Source organism: Nuphar pumila, chromosome 5 (genome assembly GCF_984573655.1).
Source record: "Nuphar pumila chromosome 5, dmNupPumi1.hap1.1, whole genome shotgun sequence".
NCBI classification, from domain to species: domain Eukaryota; kingdom Viridiplantae; phylum Streptophyta; class Magnoliopsida; order Nymphaeales; family Nymphaeaceae; genus Nuphar; species Nuphar pumila.
Window position 1 is genome coordinate 7,990,734 of NC_143253.1, and position 21,443 is coordinate 8,012,176.

The 21,443-nt window shown below is 39.4% G+C and overlaps 1 protein-coding gene and 1 non-coding gene across 2 annotated transcripts; both read left to right on the forward strand.

Annotated features, from left to right (window-relative positions):
• Positions 1-618: 618 nt before the first annotated feature.
• On the forward strand, positions 619-19,256 carry LOC149836663 (uncharacterized). The gene is made up of 6 exons (XM_090007068.1): positions 619-1,188; positions 2,257-2,538; positions 2,649-2,804; positions 3,325-3,665; positions 3,747-4,638; positions 17,910-19,256. The coding sequence occupies exons 1-6, from the start codon at positions 1,008-1,010 to the stop codon at positions 18,449-18,451; spliced, it is 2,394 nt and encodes a 797-aa protein (XP_089863194.1). The 5' UTR covers positions 619-1,007; the 3' UTR covers positions 18,452-19,256.
• A 583-nt stretch (positions 19,257-19,839) lies between these two features.
• Positions 19,840-19,912, forward strand: TRNAA-AGC (transfer RNA alanine (anticodon AGC)). Its single transcript has one exon. It is a non-coding gene; the product is annotated as a tRNA-Ala (tRNA).
• The last annotated feature ends 1,531 nt before the right edge of the window (positions 19,913-21,443 follow it).

Consider the following 21,443-nt stretch of genomic DNA (forward strand, 5'->3'; position numbering starts at 1 on the left):
GAACAATATATATAAGTCAACTTGGAGTTTAATCATTACAAAAAAAAAAAAGAGCAGACATTAAGGCCTTTGTTATTGTCATTATCCACGTAGAAAATCGATACTTTTCACTCTTGAATAGGTTATTTTTTAATAAATATTTAAATTTATTTTTAGTATTGTTTTAATAGCTTGAACATATATAATATTTTTTAATTAATTTTTAACGATTCAGAACGATTCACTTGAGTATCGGTATCGGCCTACTGACAACATTGGGTAAAACCCTTTTCTCTCATACCCACTGAAGAACGCAACAAGCTTCGACCTTACGGCAAAGGACTCTCGTGAGTTTCGAACTCATAACCTTTTGTCAACCCTTTTGGGGCTTAAAAATTTTAGTTGTGTCAAATCTCAAAGACCACTCAGGCATAATCTGTAGGCCTAAGTACCATAATTGAAGATGCGATTAGAATATTCAAACTGTCTTGTATCTAACGGTCTGTATCCCTCTTACCATAGAATATTGATGATCACGCTTTAGCTCTCTCTCTCTCTCTTTCACGAGGTCAGAGGGAAACGCGATTCCTGGCGATTCCCTTCCGCGCCAAGTAACACAAAGGACAGTAAGAAGGAGAAGAGAGTGAGCGAGAATGCTAACGTATAGCTCTCCCCCGCAACTCATCTCCCTCCCGACGGCCTCCCGGCGTCCTCCCCACCGTCCGATCGAGGGCACCCACGCGCCCACCTAATCCCCGCCGTCGGCCGGGAACCAGTACAGCTTGCCGGAAAAGGGACGAAGAACTCCGTGCCTTTTTCCCGGCCGACTCTAGAGTATGATGCTATTGTGTTGTGTGTTGGAGAGATCGTGCTTGGATTTCTTCGAGTTCGGCGGATTCCGTAATGATTGCGGTGCCCTGGCTCGTCAGGAGTACCGGAATTCGCTGATCGTTTCGTTTGCCTACGACGTTTCCGGTGTGGGTTGGGCGTCGGAATTCGTTTGATCCGTTTGTTGGGTTTCGGTGAGAATGGATGCCGTGGAGTTGCCGTTGCCGGCGAACGTCGCGGTGTCGAAGCTTCTGGCAACGGAGGGGTTCGCTCGGAGCGCGGTGGGCATCGAGGAGGACGGAATTGGGGTTCCGCTCGTTCCGGATTTGTCGGTCTTTGGCAAGGTTTCGGTTTCCGGGGCGCGTAGCTCTTCTGGTGGAGGTAAGCTTTTGTGGGTTGCTTTTGCGGTTGTTTCTGTTCTAGGATCATCAGATTGTTAGTTTTGCCACTTCTTCATTTCTTTGAATTGGGTATGGTGGAAAGGGTAATGGGTACATGGTAAAATTGTAGTTGGTTCCCAAATTTTTTATTTGTTCCATCTGCTGAAGACTTGTAATTGGTGTTTAGCCATATTAATCCGATCAATGTCCATAGAATTTGCAAGATGTGAGGAATTCATGATGAGGATGTAATGGTGATTGTATTGCGTTGATTGGTTTTGATGGTACTTCAATGATTTCCCACTCAAATTTTGCCCACTATTGGAAAATCTGGTCCAAGTGGGCAAATTCTATTTCTAGAACGCAGTTCATGTGGATAATTCATCTGAATGTGTAGTGTGTATTTGACTCTAAGACCATGAACCGCAATCATGCTCATAGGTGGCCAGCATGTGCAGTGAATCAATTTTTTTTCATTGCCAACCCAATCTGATACATGGGATTTGGTTAGTTTCTGAATGGCTGTTGGCTTAAGTTTAACTCCAAAAATGTCATGTCTTGGCACTGACCCCAGTCCAAGTGCCCAAGCTATCTTTCCCAGCCTCACAACTCGGGTCAGCATTGAGTATTCTAAGTCCCCAGACAAGTTTCTATGTCTACATAAAACTATAAATGAATTTGGAAGCATTGTCTCTGGTTTCTGATCATGTTGATGTCATTTTTCTTTTTGTTTTGTAATCTTCTGTCAAGTAGCTGTGTTGACCGAAAATGTGAGCTGAAGGTCAATTCATCCATGGGATGCTGCGACACAACACAACATGATGGTATTTTGCGGTTTAATGAAGGGGATGCACCTTTTATAGCACATTGTTTCATTTGAATGCCAACAACGATGAGGATGCTCACTTTTCTAATACAACGATATGCTCAATCCTGCCTTCCTTTTCTGTCCTTATCTTTGCAAATGTTCTTTTCTGTACCAGTTTAAATATTGTTGGTCTATTTAGGTTTGCCTAACATTCTGATTGCTTCAAACTCTTATTGAAATTTAGTTATGGTATCGTGACAGAGATAACAATTCCTTCAAATTACTCAGAGTCAGATTTCATTTCCAAATATGAGAAGAATCCCAGCGCTTATGTGCATAGGAGTGTATCCACCAACGCTGGCTGTAAAGATTATGCTGAACAACCTCTGTGTGTTGAGAAAGATAATTCTCATTCAAGCACGGCTGAGGTATTCGGCAGAAAGATTCAAAGGAAGGCAGGGAAAAGGCCAGTAGGTAGTAGCTCCACTGCTAAGCGGCTCAGGAAAGGCCAAATAGAAGGTCCAAGTCCAGCTGGGGTAGATGGTAACAATTGAATATCCAAAAAGACTTTCCATTATCTTTTCCAATAACTTCCTGCTCATGTAGATGTCCCTTTTGCTCAACATTATGAATATTCTTTTTCTCATGTTCAGCAAAATCTCGAGTGCACAAGTTGAAGAATGGAATATATGGTAAAAGAGGTGACAAGAGATGTACTAGAACTGTTACAGGGATGAGAAATGATGCTTGGACTTCAAAGACAGGTTTGGCCACTTCTAGTGCAACAATGGCTGGAAAGAACATTCTTGGTATGTAACCTTACATCGTGAATTTATTCAATGTAATCTATGCTTACTGTGAAGTACATTTATAATTATAGCAAACAGTTCATGTCCTATATTCCTTTTTTTTAGTTGACTTTTTCACCCTAAGAATTTCAGTGTCTCATTGAAAATTGTGAATACTAAACTTTTGTTATAGAATCTTTTGCTTTTTTGTCTTATATTATGTATTCCTATGGTAACTGGTAATTCATAGTTTCATAACCATTGTTAGTGAAGCAAGCAAAGCGTTTGTTTATTCCATACGATAGAAAATGATACTATTGTTCCTCAAAACATTAGTTGGTGCAATTTAAATAACAACAATTTATAATGTTGATGACTAATAGATTTCCATTGTTTCTTGTAGTTTAGTTTAAGCAATTCTTGCTATGTAACTGTTAGGCACATGCTTTACCCTCTTTTTAAGTTCTACTGTTTTTGTTTTCTGTTTCCAATTTGTCTGTTTATATTTCTTGTAAACTACGTATTTCTGAACTTGTATCAGGAAATTATGGCCTCAAGTCAGAGTATCGTGATGTTACGAGGTACATGGAAGATCTCTCCATAAATGACCTGCTTGATGGCAGCATTATAAGTTCTTGTACCAATCAAGGTAAAGGGAAAAGCGGCAGCAATGGTAATGACAATGTTATGCTCGCAGTTAGAAAAGCTTGTGCTGTCCTTCCAGTCTCTTCTCCTGTACTTCCTGCATTTGCTGATGATAAAGAAAGGAGTGCTGAAAAACAAGCTCATTTTTGCCATCTGAGGGAGGATATTTCTGTTTCAAACAGAATTTGCACTGATAATAAATTTGAAAGCATGGAAGATTTATCAACATCAAGAAAGGTATTCACCCCTTTCCCAAATCTGAATGGAATGAGAACTTTATTTCTCCTTAATCAATTTTCATTTTTATGATAATGGCAGAATACTTATGATCATTCTGAAGACAAAAATTTTGCTGAGGTTCCACTTCACCATCCCAAGGACATTCTAGAACGCTTAGCTCTTCCACAGGCCTGGAGTTTGGACACCCTTTTATCACAAGCAACTACATCAGTGCCCTCAGTTGTACAGAAATCTTCTGATCATTCTGCCTTGCTATCATATCAGCATGCCTGCCTGCCACCTTTTCCCTGGTCATTGTCGAGTATTGGATCATCTAAACCAAACTTTGATTCTGGTAAATTGTCTGCAAATAAGATTATGTCTTTTCGTAAATGGATCAGAATTGATTCCTGTGGTGGCCATGCTGGAAACACACATAGCCATCCTTTAAAGCAGGACACCAAAACAGATGATGGCAATGCAGTGCTCTTAAGAAATCTGGAGATTGATAGGCATCAAGAAAATGAAATTGTTGCATCTCCAGTTCCACACTCTTTGCCTGGCCATGCATCACTGTGTCCTGTTCCATGCTCTTCAGTTTCCCAGTTTCCTCAGAGTTCTGGCTTGAATAGATCACTTGTTGCAAGCTCTTGCAATGTATCAGAAGTTGATGTGCCAGGGAAGTACCTTGGTTCTCAATTTACCCTATCTACTGAACTACACTCTGAGGAACATTTATATGGAAAAGATAAGGATGTTGAAGATTGTAGCAAATACGAGCCAAATAAAGAATTATGTCTGCATCAGCAGAAAATGAGCTTACCTGTTCTTAGGAATTTGGATAACCTTGAGACTGAAAAGTCCAATGCAATCACAGAGGAGCATGCTGATGGCAATTGCAGCTCACTGTCTAATCGTACAGCAAGCAGATATAGTCTGCAAGTGAAGTACTCAGCTCCTGCAGATAACTCTGAAATAAGCAGCATGCTAGGTAACAATCACCTTATCGCAGTAGTGTACTTTGTGCTTGGCTTGACCCATCGAGTAATCCCTTGATTTAGCTCATGGTAGCATTTCTTTCTGTACATTTTTTAGTTTATACATGGTGTAACCATGTGGTTTGTCTTTTGTGAAAATTTTCTGGGTCATCCATTGCTAGTAGATTAAAATTTATGATAAGCTCTGCTGCAGTATCTTTTGATTCTTCAAGGACTTCTTGATTTATGCTCTCTGGACTCTCCATTTCATAGATTTTTAAACTGCTAACTGATATCCTATTGCAATGCTTCTCCACAGAAGTTGTCCATTCTTTCTTCTCTTGATAGCAAATCTCGAGGATATAGAATCATCGGGAGCCCCCCCAACGGTCACATTTGTGACTGTTGGGGAGGATCCCAACGGCTCTTATGAGGGCCCAATCTAATATTTTAAGAAAAATAAAGAAAAACTAAAAAGACAAAAAATAATAAAAACAAAAAAAGGTCCATAGTGGACATGCATATTTACAAGTGAAAATACTATTTTATCACTAGTGGGCATTACAAAGAACATACAGAATATATATATATATATATATATATATATATATATATATATATATATATATATATATTAACACCCCCCTTAAACTAACGGCGAGATCACCGAAAGTTTGCTTAGAAGAGAGGAAAACCTAGGGGATGGTAAAACTTTGGTGAAGAAATCCGTAAGCTGGTATTATGAAGTGACATAAAGAAGTTCAATAGTGCCTCGTAAGAATTCATTTTGAACATAATAACAGTCCATATCAATGTGCTTTGTCCGTTCATGGAATGTATGATTATTGGTAATGTAGATTGCACTTTTGTTGTCACAACATAGATTCGAAGGAAAAGAGATTATGACTCTCATATCTTTAAGCAGACTTCTTAACTAAACAAGTTCAGTTGTGGTGGTGGCCATAGTCTTGTATTCGGCTTCTGTGGAAGATAGAGACACCTTTTGTTGCTTCTTGCATCTCCAAAAAATTAATGATTCTCCAAAGAAAACACAATAACCTGTAGTAGAAATGGAACATTGGGGTTTTCACTCCAATCAGGTATAAGCGATTAAAGTTGGAGATAAAGAAAAAGATAAGAATATGCCTTTTATTATAATTTTCTTAAGATATCTAATAATTCACATGACAACTGCCATGTGAATGGTAGTAAGAGCATTCTGAAACTGACTGGCATTGTATACAATATGAGCAATGTCTGGCCTGGTAATAAACAAATATGTTAGGGATCCAATTAATTGATGATAATCAGTGGGGTCTTTTAAATGAGGTCCATCATTGATTCTCATCTTAGCATTTATCACTTCTGGAGTCTCCACCTTCTTTTCATCAATTAATCCAGATTTAACAATAATATCTGATGCAAGCTTCATTTGAGAAAGAACATATCTCTAGGAGAATATGCAACTTCGATGCCCTAAAAATACCTTAGAAATTCAAGGTAAGACATATCAATGTTATTTTTAAGAACATTTTTAATTGATTGAATGCCCATTTTATCATTCTTAGTAATAATCATATCATCATCATACAATAGTAAGATAGTTATGTGGTCCCCTACATTCTTAACAAAAAGAGCATTGTTAGTGTAATAAAAAATAAATTCACTATCAAGAAAAACTTTACTGAAACAGTCATACCAAACTTTTGGAGCTTGTTTAAGACCATAAAGAGCTTTATTAAGCTTAAGAGTTTTTCCTTTTTCTATTTTAAGACCCGGCAGAGGATCCATATAAACTTTTTCAAAAAGATCCTTATTTAAAAAGACATTCTTAACATCTAATTGGTAAATAGGTCATTGTTTGATAGATGCTAAGGCTATTAGAGTTCTTACATTAGTCATCCTAGCAACCGATGCAAATGTTTCTTCGTAATCAATTTTGTATTCTTGTGCATACCACTTAGCAACTAACCTAGATTTATAGCTTTCTAATAATCCATCACTTTTAGTTTTTATTTTATAAACCCACCTATAACCAATAGCCTTTTTACCCAAAGGAATAGTTACGATTTTTCAAGTGTTATCTTTGTTGAGTGCTTCTAATTCTAGGTGCATAGCATCTACCCAATGTGAATATTGTTTAGCTCCTTTAAAGTTCGAAAGCTCGTGATGGGAGTGGATCATCATTAGACAAGCTCTATAATTTGAGGAAAATGAGTCATATGACAAATTTTTGAGGAGGTCTAATGTTTCTAGAGGATCGTCGAGGTAGGCCTCAACTTGGTCATTTAAAAGGAGATTTTTGTGAATATATGTCAAGAGTATTTTGATGTTGATTTTCCTCACGCTGAGTATACACATGGATATCATTGGGATTCTCATTGGGAGAATAATCATTTTGATGAGAATTGTCATCACAAACATTATCACAAATAGTATCATTAGAATCTTTAGACTCATTTCTAGGTAATAAGTCAAAGAGAAAAGAATAATCAATATCTTCCTTTGGTTTTTTAGGTTCAAATCCATTTTGTTTTTCAAGAAAAGTCACATTTCTTGAAATATAAAGTTTGTGATTTTTAATATCATAACACTTATATCCCTTTTGATTTTCACCATAGCTAATAAAAGCACATTCAAGCGCTTTCAGTAAAAGGAATAAGTCTATATGGACCTACCACTTGGATATGAGGTTTTGTCTGAAAAAGGTTCTTTATCTTAAAAAAACTATGTATGGGTTGAAAGCGGCTCCTAAAGCCTGGTATGATAGATTCAGTTATGTTATGATTAAGCTTGGCTACAAATCATGTTATATTGACACTGATATGTTTGTTAAGAAGTCTGATGCATGTATTGTTATTCTGGTTCTCTACATTGATGACATAATCATTATTGGAGGAAACAAACATGGAGTTAGTTACATTAAAAGTATTCTTAAACAAAACTTCGAAATAACCGATCTAGGGTTTCTTAGATTCTTTTTAGGGATTTAGGTAACATATTCCCTTCATGGTTATATAGTGACCCAATCCAAGTTTGACAGGTCTGGAATTACTGATGAGAAGAGGGTAGATACTGTTAAAGTAATTTATGCCAAGAGAACAGATGGAGCACCCTTAGAAGATCTCACTCCATCCAATTAGATGATTAGAGCTCTTACCTATTTGACAATTACCCGACATGACATATCTCATGGAATGCATACTACAAGCTAATTTCAGCACTCTTCTACTACCGTGCACATAAGTGTTGTAATGAAAATTATTAGATATAGACTCACTACTGGTTTTTGTATCTTTATAGGTGACTCACTGGTGTCCTATGTCACATGGGTGCGGGTACGGGTGCGACACGGGTGCGGAGCAATTTAAAAAAATTTGGACACGGGGACACAACTATATATATATATATATATATATAACAATAATAAGATTGTAAATTTTAAAGCAAAAATAAAAAAGTAATTCTATTGAAGTAACAACACAAACTTATCAAAATATAACACATAAAGAAGGAGGAAGACGATCGAAGATTGATTTTTTTTTTGTTTTTATACGTCTTTTGCCCTAAAAAATGAATGAAAATAGACTCTATCAAAGTTGACCGAGTCCAAAATGTGAACGAACTTGGCCCCAGTGCGTTGATCGAGTTCGACACTTAGTTAATCGTGTCTGTCCCGTGTCGGGTACGGGTGCGTCTACCTTTTAGCCGAGTCCGTGTGACTTAGTTGGTGCCTTGAAAATGCAAAAAGTAGCAGAAAGTATCTCTATCATTAACAAAAACCGAATCTTGTGTTATGGCTACCATGACATCAGAAATTGTGTGGTTGAGAAGATTACTGGAGGACATTGGGGTGTATTTGCAATCATCTTCGAAGTTATGTTGTGACAATAAGAGCATCATTTATATAGCTGTCAATCATACGTTTCTTGAAGGAACTAAACACATTGAGTTTGATTGCCACTATGTTCGTAAGGAATATTTAAAGAAGATTATCACACTACCATATGTAGTATTAGAATATCCGTAAGTTTACCAAGGTGCTTCCATCTCCCCAGTTCCATTTTCTACTTGACAAACTTTCGGTGTTATCTCCGTAAGTTTGAGGGAGAGTGTTAAATTGTATAGACATGTACATATGTATATACATAGTTATATACATATATGTGCGTGTATATTTATTTTTGCTAATTTGGATATATAATAGGTTATAGGGTCATTTTGGTTATTTCACTGTGGTGTAATTGATAGTAAATGACTTTAAATACAATAGGTTCAAGAATGAACCAATAAACATGCACATGAAGTACGAATACACACACCCACTAAGGGGTAACCGAATGCACATAAAGTGCCAACACACAAACCCACGAAGGGGCAAAGCCACAAAGGCTAAAAAATAATGATCTTCATTATTGGTGGGAGGTAAAACCCAAAAAAAACACACATTGATAAGGGGGGGAGACCCCTTTATATACAAGAGGAGAAAGGGAGATTGAGGGGGCCATTGGGGCTCCCACTAGGTAGTCGTTGGGGAGCCCCAACGGTCATATTTATGACCGTTGGGCACCTAATGGTCCCATGTGATACATTTAATAAAAGAGAAATAAAGAAATAAGAAAATAAGAAAATAGGAAAAGAGAAAATAAACCTAAGAGAAAAATACATGATGAAAAGACCAAAATACCCCTATCGGGTATTTTGGGTACAACATAAAAAATATACATATATATATATATATACACATGTGTATATATATATGATACATGTCTTGGACCCGAGACGTCATTCTGGAGCTGGATTGGTGACGTTCTGGGTTGTTCCTCGTCTGGACTTGGTACGTAGGGTCACGTCCCTGCGCCGATGCACCTTACCTGCGATCGGATCCAACTCCGGGGTCCGATCGTCCATCCCCTTTGGATCGGGTTCCCTGGCCATGCCTTGGTCACGCGGTACAGACCCGATCCGGTCCTGCTCTGCATCAAGTTTTCTTACCACTGAAGATTTTGAAATTCCCATGTTTTAGCTTTTCTAAGTGCTCTAAGTTCATTGTCCATAGCTTCTTTCCATTCGATACTCTTTTTGGCTTCTTGAAAATTTTTAGGTTCGACATATGAGTGAATGGCACTAAGACAAGCTCGTTATTTAGGTGAGAATAAATCATAGGATATAAATCTAGAGGGAACTCTTCTAATTCTTTCAGTTCTTCGAGGATTTGCATCATAAGAAGAAGTAAGTTCATTAGGCTCACTATATTTTTCAATTGCACTTCTAAAAATGCCTCTATCTCTATGTGTATAAGTGATAGGATCACTAGATATCCTTTCTTCATGATGATGGTTGGTAGGTGGATTAAAAACATTGTCGTTTTCATCTACTTCATTATCACCTATGTCACATGGGTGCGGGTGCGGGTGCGACACGGGTGCGGCGCAATTTCAAAAATTTTGGACACGGGGACTCGGCTATATATATATTAAAAAAAATATATATATATATATATATATATATATATATATATATATATATATATATATATATAAGACTCGGTCAAAGTTGTGCCCATTAGGGGACAGGTGATGAGTTGTGAAGGCATTCTGTACACTTTCTTCATACAAGAATAATTCACTTTTGGGCACTTTCTTCATACACTGTAATAATTCACTTTCTTCGTACAGGAAAAAACCACAAAAACTTGAGTTGTGCCCATTCTGTACTTAAAACTTGAAAGTGTACAGGTTTTTTAGTTGTGATGGGTTTTTTTCCTTACAGCTGTAGCCCAGAAAATTTTAAAAAAAAAAATTCAAATTTTTTTTTTCCAAAAAATGGACCAAAATGACCCTGGGTGCGTTGACCACACCCATGGTCGGGTTGACCGAGTCCGAGCCGCACCCGTGTCGGTGCGTGTCGACGCAGGTGCGGCGACCTTGGAGCCGAGTCCGTGTGACATAGATTATCACTAATATCATTGCATGTGAATTCATCATCACTAGAAATATCATCATTTCTGGATAATAAGTTAAATAAGAAGGAATAGTCTATATTTTCTTCATGTGATTCACATTGTTCGAAACCACTAACATTTTCCAAAAAAGTTATGTTTCTCAAAACATATAATCCAAAAAAGTTATGTTTCTCAAAACATATAATTTATCATTTTTAATATCATAACATTGAAACCCTTTTTGCGTTTCGGAATATCCAAGAAAAGCACAAGGAGTGGTGTAACGCCCCAAAATCCAGAACTTGTAATTTTTTATGAAAAGTTTGAAAGCTTTGTAATCATTCGTTTATCAGAGTTTTTAAACAGTAATTCAACGGAAATTAGTGTTTCAAATAGCAAGTCAATGGACCTTGAGCGCATTATAGTGCAAACTGTCCTTCACAAACAGATTTGCAACTCCATACATTTAAGAAAACAAATGCAATTTTTTAATAGTTTAAGACTTGTACAAAAGAGAGATCTTCAAGAAAACCTTTATGCAAATTTACCAAAATATCATCAGGAGCGAAACGTAAGGGAAAGAGACTCATCTTGATCTCATCACGTCATCGTGCCATCACAGTTCGAAACATCACCTGCCCATAAAATAAGTCAATTTCAAAAAAAACTGGTAGGTGCACAAGAGAGACAGTGTAAAACCAAATTAAAGCAAGGCATATAATACTACCAGGATAAGCAGTGTAAAGCAATAATTAAACTCTACTAGTATGAGCCATAGATTATGAAATCAAGTGAGCTATTAACTAATACAAGGTAAGAGTTCATTCAACACAAGGCATACATGATTTCACGATAAGTAATTAAATTAATTATAAGGTTCGAGCAATTACACAATAAGCAATTCTATTAATCACAAGGCGTAAACCGTTCGTAAATCATAAACTATAAGCACTTGCACCATAAGCAATTTATTTAATCACAAGATGTAAGAAGCTTATAAGACAAGCAGTTACATTAGTCTTAGTTGTAAACAGTTCGTAGATTATGAGTTGTAAGCAAGTACCTTAGTCGTAAGAGACTCAAGCCAACAAGTATTGTGAATAAGATATTTATTATTTCAATATTAGTTGGCCTTGCAGGTATGCACAAGGCACAATCCGTACAAACAGCCGAGACTGATCCGAGGGTTTATTATGCCATGTGTTTTAGATAACCCGGATGACTAACTGAGTCCGCTCCTAAGGGGACGACCAATGACCGAGAGAGAATTCTTTAAAGGCCACTCGTTCCAAGGATGCATCCAACTTCTGCAGAAGTACCTGAAGCTACTTTTTGTAGCCCATTTTTCCTAACTCCGATGACTGGAAAAGCCAAGTCTTTTGCTCGCAATAGCTATTAATGGCCTGTCTATCAAAGTTTTTGTACCATCCATCCTCTCTCTTGATGAAGTCAGCGGGTCAAATGGGCACGACGGGGGTTTCTTAACCGCTGCCTCATTCTACATGCTCTGGTCTGCTAGACCCACTCAAGCATCTTGTCTGTGAAGGCGAGACCATCACCATTAGGTGATTCATACGCGTCATTTCACGTTCGAGGCAACCACACACCTATTATCCTACTCACCACAATACGCAACGTATCTGTTCAAAAGTACAAACACGATGAGAGGAATCGACTTATTGTGAGGGTAAAAATATCACCATTTTGTGGTCTCAAACACGTGCCATTGTACGTTCTAGGTAAACATAGACCTCTCATCCTACTCACCGCAGTACTCAACGTACCTGTTCAAAAGTACAACTATGATAAGAGGAGTATGGATTTCTCACAGGAAATCCTCAAAATAATGCTTTGCCAAAGTACATGGTGTAATCATTCAAGTTCAAATTTGACATGCTCTGGTCCTTTAGACCGTCATGAGCCACTTGTCTGTTAAGCGAACATCAACATTATATGATTACAATAATGTGTCAAAACACGTTTCGAGATTATCATAGACCTCTCATCCTACTCGTAGTCGGAACATATCATATATATCTAAAAGTACACTTATGAAAAGAGGGGCATGGATTTCTCAAAAGAAACCCAACAACACAAACTCACAAAGGAAGTGGCAAGACGACTTAACAAAGTCTCGCAACAGAAGTGATGTAGCAACGATCTAGTGATGGTGTAGGTTCCTCATTAGAACCCTCGCCCAACCCATGCACATGCCAGTAAACATGGTTATCCGAGTTGCATCGAATACGTGAACCAAAGTTGTAAAACACTTCTCCCAAATACATCAATTTGGGAGATCCAGTCGCTATCTCGCAAAAGGCCTTCAAAATCTGTTTTACAAAACTATGCATTTTGAAAATAGGTTTGCGCCTAAAAATCATCTTTTTTGAGGAACCGAAGTGCTTAAGTGTGCATCGTGTCTTTTAAAAACAAAGGAACGAAATAGAATACGCTCAAGTCTGCACTTAAGTGCAAGTCAGCAAAAAGCGAGCTCATGCACAATACAGTGCGATGGTAAGATGCAATCAATCCTCAATATGCAAAACTGTGTGTCAAGTGCAAAACCTTGTAAGCAGTGCACAAGGTATGGAACAATACCTCAGCTAAACAACCATGTAAGTAAATACGCAAGGCAGTGCACGAGGTACGAAACCGCACCTTGGCTAAACAAACAAGCAAGTAAAGGCATGAGGCAGTGCACTGAAGAGCGTTAGCAAGGTAAAAACAAGAAAAGACAGAAGGAAAGCCTAGGCACATTAAGCACGGAGGCAAAGTAAAGACACGAAAGAAAAGACAAAAAATAAAAGCGAAAGTAAGAGCCTGGGCACATAAAGCGCGGCGACAAAGTAAAGACAAAAAAGAAAAGACAGAAAGTAAATGCGTAAATAAAAGTCTGGGCACATAAAGCGTGACAGCAAAATAAAGACAGAAAAGAAAAGACAGAAAGTAAATGCATAAATAAAAGCCTGGGCACATAAAACGTGGCGGCACCAAAAAGCAATAAAAACTGGAAAGTAAAAGGACAAGGATCGTGAAACCGCGTCCTTGAGTTAAATGCATACATATATATAGATATATGTATACATATTGTTCTTAGTCCTTTCTTTTCTCATTTTAAGTTTTAATTGCTTTAATTAAGTTCGTTCATTGTCCTTTACGCAACTTTTCCCTACCTAGGGGGGTTGCGGTTCTGCGTACGCCTGCGAGCGTAAGAGATGACAGTCTCGGGCCACGGGGCACAAGAGGGCTCCGCTGCGCAAATCTACGAAGGTACAACATGTTAGTACGTAAAAAGAAGAAATACAAATGAAAGAAGAAGGGGCAGGGGACACGCCCTTGCCGACCAGGAAAAAAAAAGGGACAGGGGGCAAAGCCCTTGTGTCGGTAAACCGAGGAGGCAGGGGCCCGACCCCTGTCTACCAAAAATCAGAGCAGGCAGGGGCTTCGCCCTTGCTTGATAGAATATAAAGAGGCAGGGGCGAAGCCCCTTTCTGCTGAAATTCTGAAACGACAGGAGCTTCGCCCATGCCTGACGAAAGCCGAGAGGCAGGGCGACTGCCCTGCCTATCGGATGGCCCAAACGACAGGGTCTTCGCCCCTGCCTGAGCAAGATAAAATGAGGCAGGGGCGAAGCCCCTGCTTGATGAGGTCCGAAGAGGGGGGGGGGGAAGGGGCAGAAACAGGGGGCGTACCCTGGTCTGCCGAGGGAAAAAGAGGGGCAAGGGCTTAGCCCCAACCTAATCAGAACAAAAGAAGGAGGCAAGGGGGGCTTCGCCCCTGCCTGCCAGGAAGGCAGGGAGGGGGCTCGACCCCTTCTCTGCAGACAGAGGATGCATGGAGGGGGGCCCAACCCCTCCCATGCACACAAGGAAGACAGGTATTGGGGCTCGACCCCTTCCCTGCATACCAAAGGATGCAGGGAGGGGCCCCGACCCCTCCTTGACGTACAAAGGAAACAAAACGGAGGCAGGGGTGGGCTCGGCAACCAGACCGAGCCGGCCCGAGCCAGCAAAGCCCAAGGCTGGGGTGGGCTTGGCAACCTGGCCGAGCCCACAAGGCTAGGGGCTGGGGTGGGCTCGGCAAGCAAGCCGAGACCAGCCCGAGCCAGATCCTGCCCAACGGGGGGGGGGGGGAGAAAAAGGAGGATGAAGGGCTAATGCCCTCCGGTCGGTGCCAAAAAGAGAGGGAAAACAGGGAGGGGGCCGAGCTTCTCCCCTGCCAAACGAGAAGAGAGAGAAAGCGAGGGGGGGGGCGGGTTGAGTACCCGATTCGGATCCGGGTCGGGTCCAACCCAAAAGCAATTTTTTTTCGGGTTTTACAAATGGCTTTTGGTGAGAGTTTGTCATTTTTATCTGTAAGTACAAAACATTTGTATCAAAAAACTCTCAACCTATTGTAGTTGGGTCCTTTTTCTTATAATATTTCAAAGAGAGATTTTATTTAGATTGTTGGATGAAAGACGATTTATAAGATAAACGGATGCAAGAGCTGCCTCAGCCCAAAATCTCTATGGAATATTTTGAGAGATAAGTAAGGTTCTTGTGGTTTTTATAATATGCCTATGTTTTTTTTAGCCAAACCAATTTATTGAGTGGTTTTAAGACAAGATTTTTTATGAACAATGTCATAATTTTCAAGATAACTTTTGAATTCATTTGAAAGATACTCACCTTCGGAGTCGGTCCTAAGTATCTTTAGATTACCATTAAATTGATTTTTAATCATCATATGATATGCCTTAAATGATGAGAATACTTCATGCTTATGTTTAAGAAAGTATATCCAACAAAATCTAGAGTAATCATCTACAAAAATAACATAATATGCAAAGCCTACTTTTGATATAACGGGTGTCAGACCCCATATATCAGAATGAACAAGTTCAAATGATTTAGTGGTAAACATGGATCTTTGTTTAAAAGGCAAGCTTCTCATTTTTTCAAGAATACAATCATTACAAGAGAAATTATTTTTACAAAGATTTTTAACAAAATGTAAATAAGAGAGCTTGATGACATTGGGATGCCCAAGTCTTTTATATCAAACATTTATATCTTTATGTTGGGCAACATTACAAAAAGAGTTCTTTGATATTTGAAGAGAGTCCACATAGTATAAATCTCTCTTCCTAGAGTCTTCTCCAATAAACTTCCCAGACCGGCAATCTTGTATCCAATATTTATCAGATGAGAATTTTATATCATATCCATGGTCCGAGAGTTGAGAGACCGATAGCAAATTTAAATTAATTTTGGTATAAATCTAATTTTGGGAATAAAAAATCCTTGTCTTTCAAAGTTTTCAATTCCTTTGATTTCAAGAGAAGTGTCATCTGCGGTTGAAACAAAAGATTATGATACATTTTTTTAATATTCAGAAAAAAAATTTATTTGGAGTCATGTGAAATGAGGCACCCAAATCTAAAAGCCAAGAAGTCTTACTGGGAGGAGAGAATGTTGACATGGCGGCTCCGAAAATAGCTCCTTTGAGAATAGGTTGAAGTGCCTTCACGATTTGATTTAGAGAGAGAGCTCCATTGGTGGAAGTTGATGAACTTTCTTATTTTTGTGGTTGAAATGTGGTGGACATAGCCAACAACTTTTTCCATTTTGGATATACCGGTTTGATGTGCCCCGGTTCTTTACAAAAATGACATAATTTTGCTATATTCTCTTCTTTCGCCTTGCCCACCATTTTCTTTTGCTCCTTGATTTTGATTTTTAAAATGAGGAGGTTTGTATGTTCTCAAGTTGTTACTCGGTTTAGAAACGACATTTACTCCAGCATTTTCTTCTTGATTGGAAGGCGTTGCAAGAACACTTTGATTATTTTTGCTTATGCCCATACGAGTTTCTTCTCCACTTAATTTGGTAATGACATCTTCAAAAGAAAGAGAAATAAAAGAAGATAGGAGAGAAGATCTAATTTGTTCAAATTCGGGTCTAAGCCCATTTAAGAAGTTGAAAAACCAATTTTCTTCTAATTGTTTGTGTCGAAGTTCAATGACTTCTTCACTCCATTTGGGTTCAAGCATGGCAAGTTCATCCCAAATAGAAGATAGCTCGGCGAAATACTCTCTAATAGTCATTTCGCCTTGTTGGAGAGTCAAGGCCCTCTTTTCAAAGGTAATATTTGTGAGACAAATCCCTTGAGGTGTACATCTTTTCAAGGTATTGCCATGCTTGAGATGCTTTTTTGAACTTTATAATGATAGCATTGATTCTAGTTTCAACGGACAAAAAAATCCATGATAGGATTTTGAAATTCCCCATCTCCTATTCTTCATGTTTCTTGCTATATTCTTCAGGAGCTTTGGTTATTTCTTCTCCCTCAAGAATTTTTATCTCCCCTTTTTCTACCAATGTGATTTTTTGCTTCGGTTCTGGTATTGAGCCTTGGACATACCCCCAAAGCCCCTTACCTTTGATACGAGCTTCCATGTTGCCGGCCCAAACATGGTAATTCGATCCATTGAGTTTGAAACCAAGAGAAAAGTGAGTTTTTTTTCTGCCATTTGAGAGAGAGAGAGAGAGAGAGAGTTAGGATTTAAGAGTAGAGATACTTATCACAATAAGTCTTTAATGCTTACTTGAAGTGGTATGCTTCTCACGAATTGTATTGCAAGAGTTTTCCATGCCAAAAAACTAAGGATGAGGTAAGAGCACGTTTTTTGAGACACGTGCCGAAATGAGATAGCACACGATCCACTCTTTTGATGACCGATACCATGTGAAAATGTCTACAGAGAAAATATGTGAATAAAAACACAATACCCTTGATATAAGAAGTGTGCACAAAGGCACAAGGAGAACACTCACAAGTGCACAAAGGCACGGATACACATGCACAAAGGCATAAAAAATAAACTTTCTTATTGAATCACCAAAGAGGGCTTTACAAAAGCTTAGCAAATACAAAGGGGAAAGACCCCTATTTATACACCTTAGGAGACCAAAGAGGGGCTCCAATATAGACTTGGAGCCCCTCCAAGGGTTAGAATTCTAACCGTTGGAGGGGCCCAACGTCTATGTTGAGGGCCCCCTTTGGCTGAAAAAGAAACAAAAAAAAAAAAGAAAAAAGAAAAAAGAAGGAAAAATAAATATAAAATTACATACATATTCATAAAGTAGAAAATGTGTAAAATAGAGAAAAAAGACAGATTTACCCTTATCGGGTATATATATATATATATATATATATACAGGAGATACAATTTAACCCACGCCCCCCCCCCCCCCCCCCCCAAAACCCTTTTGTGGTTCTGCTACTGCTGTTGCTTGTAGATTTACAAGGTTTACCATTAGCTGTTGTATCAAATAATTCTTTTGTTTAACATGACAGTTGGCCATTCTCCAAGATTATTGACTGCCGCTAAAATTCTATGTGAGATTGCAAGCTGTGAAGAGGTGATGATGAAGCAAAATGGGAAGTATGGGACAATCAGATGGCCTCTGAGGCCATCTCAGAAGGTCATGAAAGCTCCAAGAACCAGTTCATCCTTGGTGGGTAAGAAGGAAGTTTACTCTGCAACAGTTAGGTCAGTGAAAAAAGTTGAGCTGATAAAAAGCCCGGGGAAAGCATCATCATTGAAACCCAAAGCCTTCGTAGCTGAAAAGAGAAGCAATGTTGCCCATATTAACAGTACTTCCAGAGGACCTGTGAAATGGTCGATCCCCAGTTCTAGTAGATATCCTGGTAAACTGGAGAGGAATTCACCGGAGAATCCGAGACTGACAAACCTGGAATCTGTTCGACTGCCGGCGGTGATGCCACCGGCTGGCTACAAGTCCAACAGCCAGAATAAAGTGAGAAAAGCTGCAGAATCGCTCCCTGCTGGTAACTTGAGCAGGGAGCCTTGTAGAGTAAGGAGCAGGAAGGAGTGACAGTGTTGTTGTATCTTCATATATTGTTGGGTGTTCATTCTCACTGAGCAATTGCTGTAAATTTGTGAAGTATGATGGAAGTCCTGGGCATCAGGGGGTAACATGCAGCTGGGAATTTATTTTATCACTGAAGGATCTCAGCTAGATGGATGGTTTGGGAAGAGAGGAAGGGCACAGAGGACCAATAAGAGAAGGAACATCGACCTTGTACAATTTTTGCCCGGCTCGGGATTGCTGCATTATAGCATAGTTTTTTGGGTTGGGCACTTGGTGGATTTGTTGTATAAAGGAATGGGAAAATGATTGTAGTTGATTGATCTTAGTTTGCTCAATTGAGTTGGGCATGGCTGCTTCAGGATGAAAGGATAGCCGTTGTTCCAGTTGTACCATATGGGAAAGAAGATGGTCTGCTGTTCTAGGGTGGTTCATGTTTGTTCCGGAAATATGCTCTCCCTCTTTTCCGGTGGTAGGTAGGCAGACCTGAATTTGTTCAAAAGGCAAGCTAAGGTTAGGCAGACCCCTACCAATTATTCAACCACCTATGTACCAGTGGGTTTTGAACTTGCAACTTCCCTCATCACATGGTGACCTGCACAAGCCGCTCTACCAGCATCAATCTTACGATTTCCTGAGGAAGATGGTGCAGTACCACCTCACAAACCTCACATTCAATCGTGTGCATTGCACTATGGTACTTTGAACAAACTGTCAGAAAATTTGGTCCATCTTGTAGTCTGCAAATTATAATTAGAAAGTATCATGTAAGGATCACTAATCAAATAATTCAGACCTTTGTTGATATGGCGCATGGATGTTCCCATCTTTTGTAGAGAAATAGGGGTAGATTGGCTAATTATTCTGTAGGTTATAATGCAAGTTCCCAACTTGTCCCACTTTTCTAAATGAGCGCGGATGTGTCCCGGGTGTTCCTCAATAAGACAACAACCAAACAAACAAATTGGCATTGGAAACAAATTGTTGCTAAGATGGGATCAAGAGAAACCATATACGATTCTCACAGCAAAACTAAAACTGAACTGTCTAGAGCACCATCGTCTGAAATAAGGTCAAGCATTGTTTCTTGGCCAATATAAGCCATGCTGTTCACATGAAAAGGCATGTCAATCATCCACATGGCAGGTGTAAAATTCAGGGTTGCAAAACGACCGCAATGAACTCTTTCTGCGCTTGTTGTTAGAGGGAAGAAAAAACAACTTTGTAAGCTTCTACGCATTTCCCAACAATGGGAAAGGATGCCTATTATACCGTATTTAGGAAGTGTGCGTTAAAGGTCAATTAACCGAGTATGAAAGCATGAACGACGTAGGGGAGTTATCGCCAGTCAAAGCTTTAGTCATAGGTTTAAACGTTACGCCAGTTACCACAAGGGGGATGTAGCTCAGATGGTAGAGCGCTCGCTTAGCATGCGAGAGGTACGGGGATCGATACCCCGCATCTCCAATAGTGTTAATTTCTTTTTCCTTTTTTCCTGTTTTTAACGCCTTTCTTCATTTGCGAACTTTACCTGGATTAGGTACACTGCCTAAGCTCGTCTGGTATATGGCGGCTTAACTGAGTATGCGCCCTTTAAAAAAAAAAGAAAACTGAGTGTACGTTCGGATCCAACTATAGCATCGGCGCGGATGCTTGGGGACAAGGCTCCACCCCTTTGTCGTCCCTAAATTCTGCCCTTCATCTTCGGACGAGTCTTGATTTTAACCCTTATCTCTGTTTCATGTCCTCCATCTCTGGTCCAAACGGGGCGAGGTGAGGCGGAGCCTCCATTTCTCCCCGGTCCACTGCCATCCTTAAAGAAGGAGGTTGAACTGTTGAAGGGTCGACCGTGCCGACCAGAAAAAGAGAGGAAGGAAAGCTCATCTGGTATATGGCTTAACTGAGTTTACACTCTTTAAAAAAAAATGAAAACTGAGTGTAACTATAGCATCGGTGCGGATGAAGGAGACAAGGTCTCCACCCCCAACCTTGTCCCAAAATTACTAGAGAAGCTGTGACCCAAAAAAGGTCATTTTAGCTTTAGAGTTAGAAATTAGGAATATATACAAGAGAGATGAAATTTTATTAAATCATTAAAGGTATCTTAGTTATTTTACTAATGAGAATCAGGGCGGGGCGAGATCCCGCCTCCATCCCCGCACTAGTTTCGATTTTAACCTCCATCCTCATTTCATATCCTCTATCCCCCGTCCAAACTGGGCGAGTCCCCGGTCCAATGTCATTCCTACTATAGCCGTTACAACATTTTAAATTTGTAATCCCTTTTGGCTATGTTTGGGAGCCATGAATAAGAATGCAAATATTGTTCTCCTGTTTTGTCAAAACCGTGCATTGAATCTTCAAAGTTACCAAATTCAAAACCGTGCAAATATGTTTTTTTTTTTTAAAGGCAAGTTGGGGTTAGGAAGACCCCTACCAGTTATAAACTATACCATTGGGTTTTGAACCTACAACTCCCCCACACAAAGTGAGGTGCACTAGCTGCTCGTACAAGCGATTTTAGCATTTCAAAAAGTTGTTGGCTCCCAAACGAGTGAGACCTGTTGGGACGAAAAAAAAAATGCAAATAAAAACATAAAGGAAAAGAGGAACACAGCCGGCCGGTGGGTGGCTGTGCCCCCACATTGTAAAAAAAAAATATTATACCGAAAAATGGCCGGGAGAGGTTGCAAAGAGTGAGGGCATTGATGTGGGCGTTGGCAGGGAGTCCATTCACGGAATCCACAAAACCCACCTCTCCAAGTGGGCGTCCAATCCCTGCATTGGGGAGGGCTTTGGAGCTGCCAAAACCCTCTCCATCACCCATGTTTTGCCAAAATGGTGTTCCCAAACACCGTGTTCCATTGGTGATTCTCAAAAACATCGCATATGCTATCCAAAACTGTGTTCCCAAACACAACCTTAATGGTAAATAAAAGTTTGATGGTTCGAGAGTTGGTTGGATGTGGTTTAGCCAACACTTGGTTATGGGTTTGGT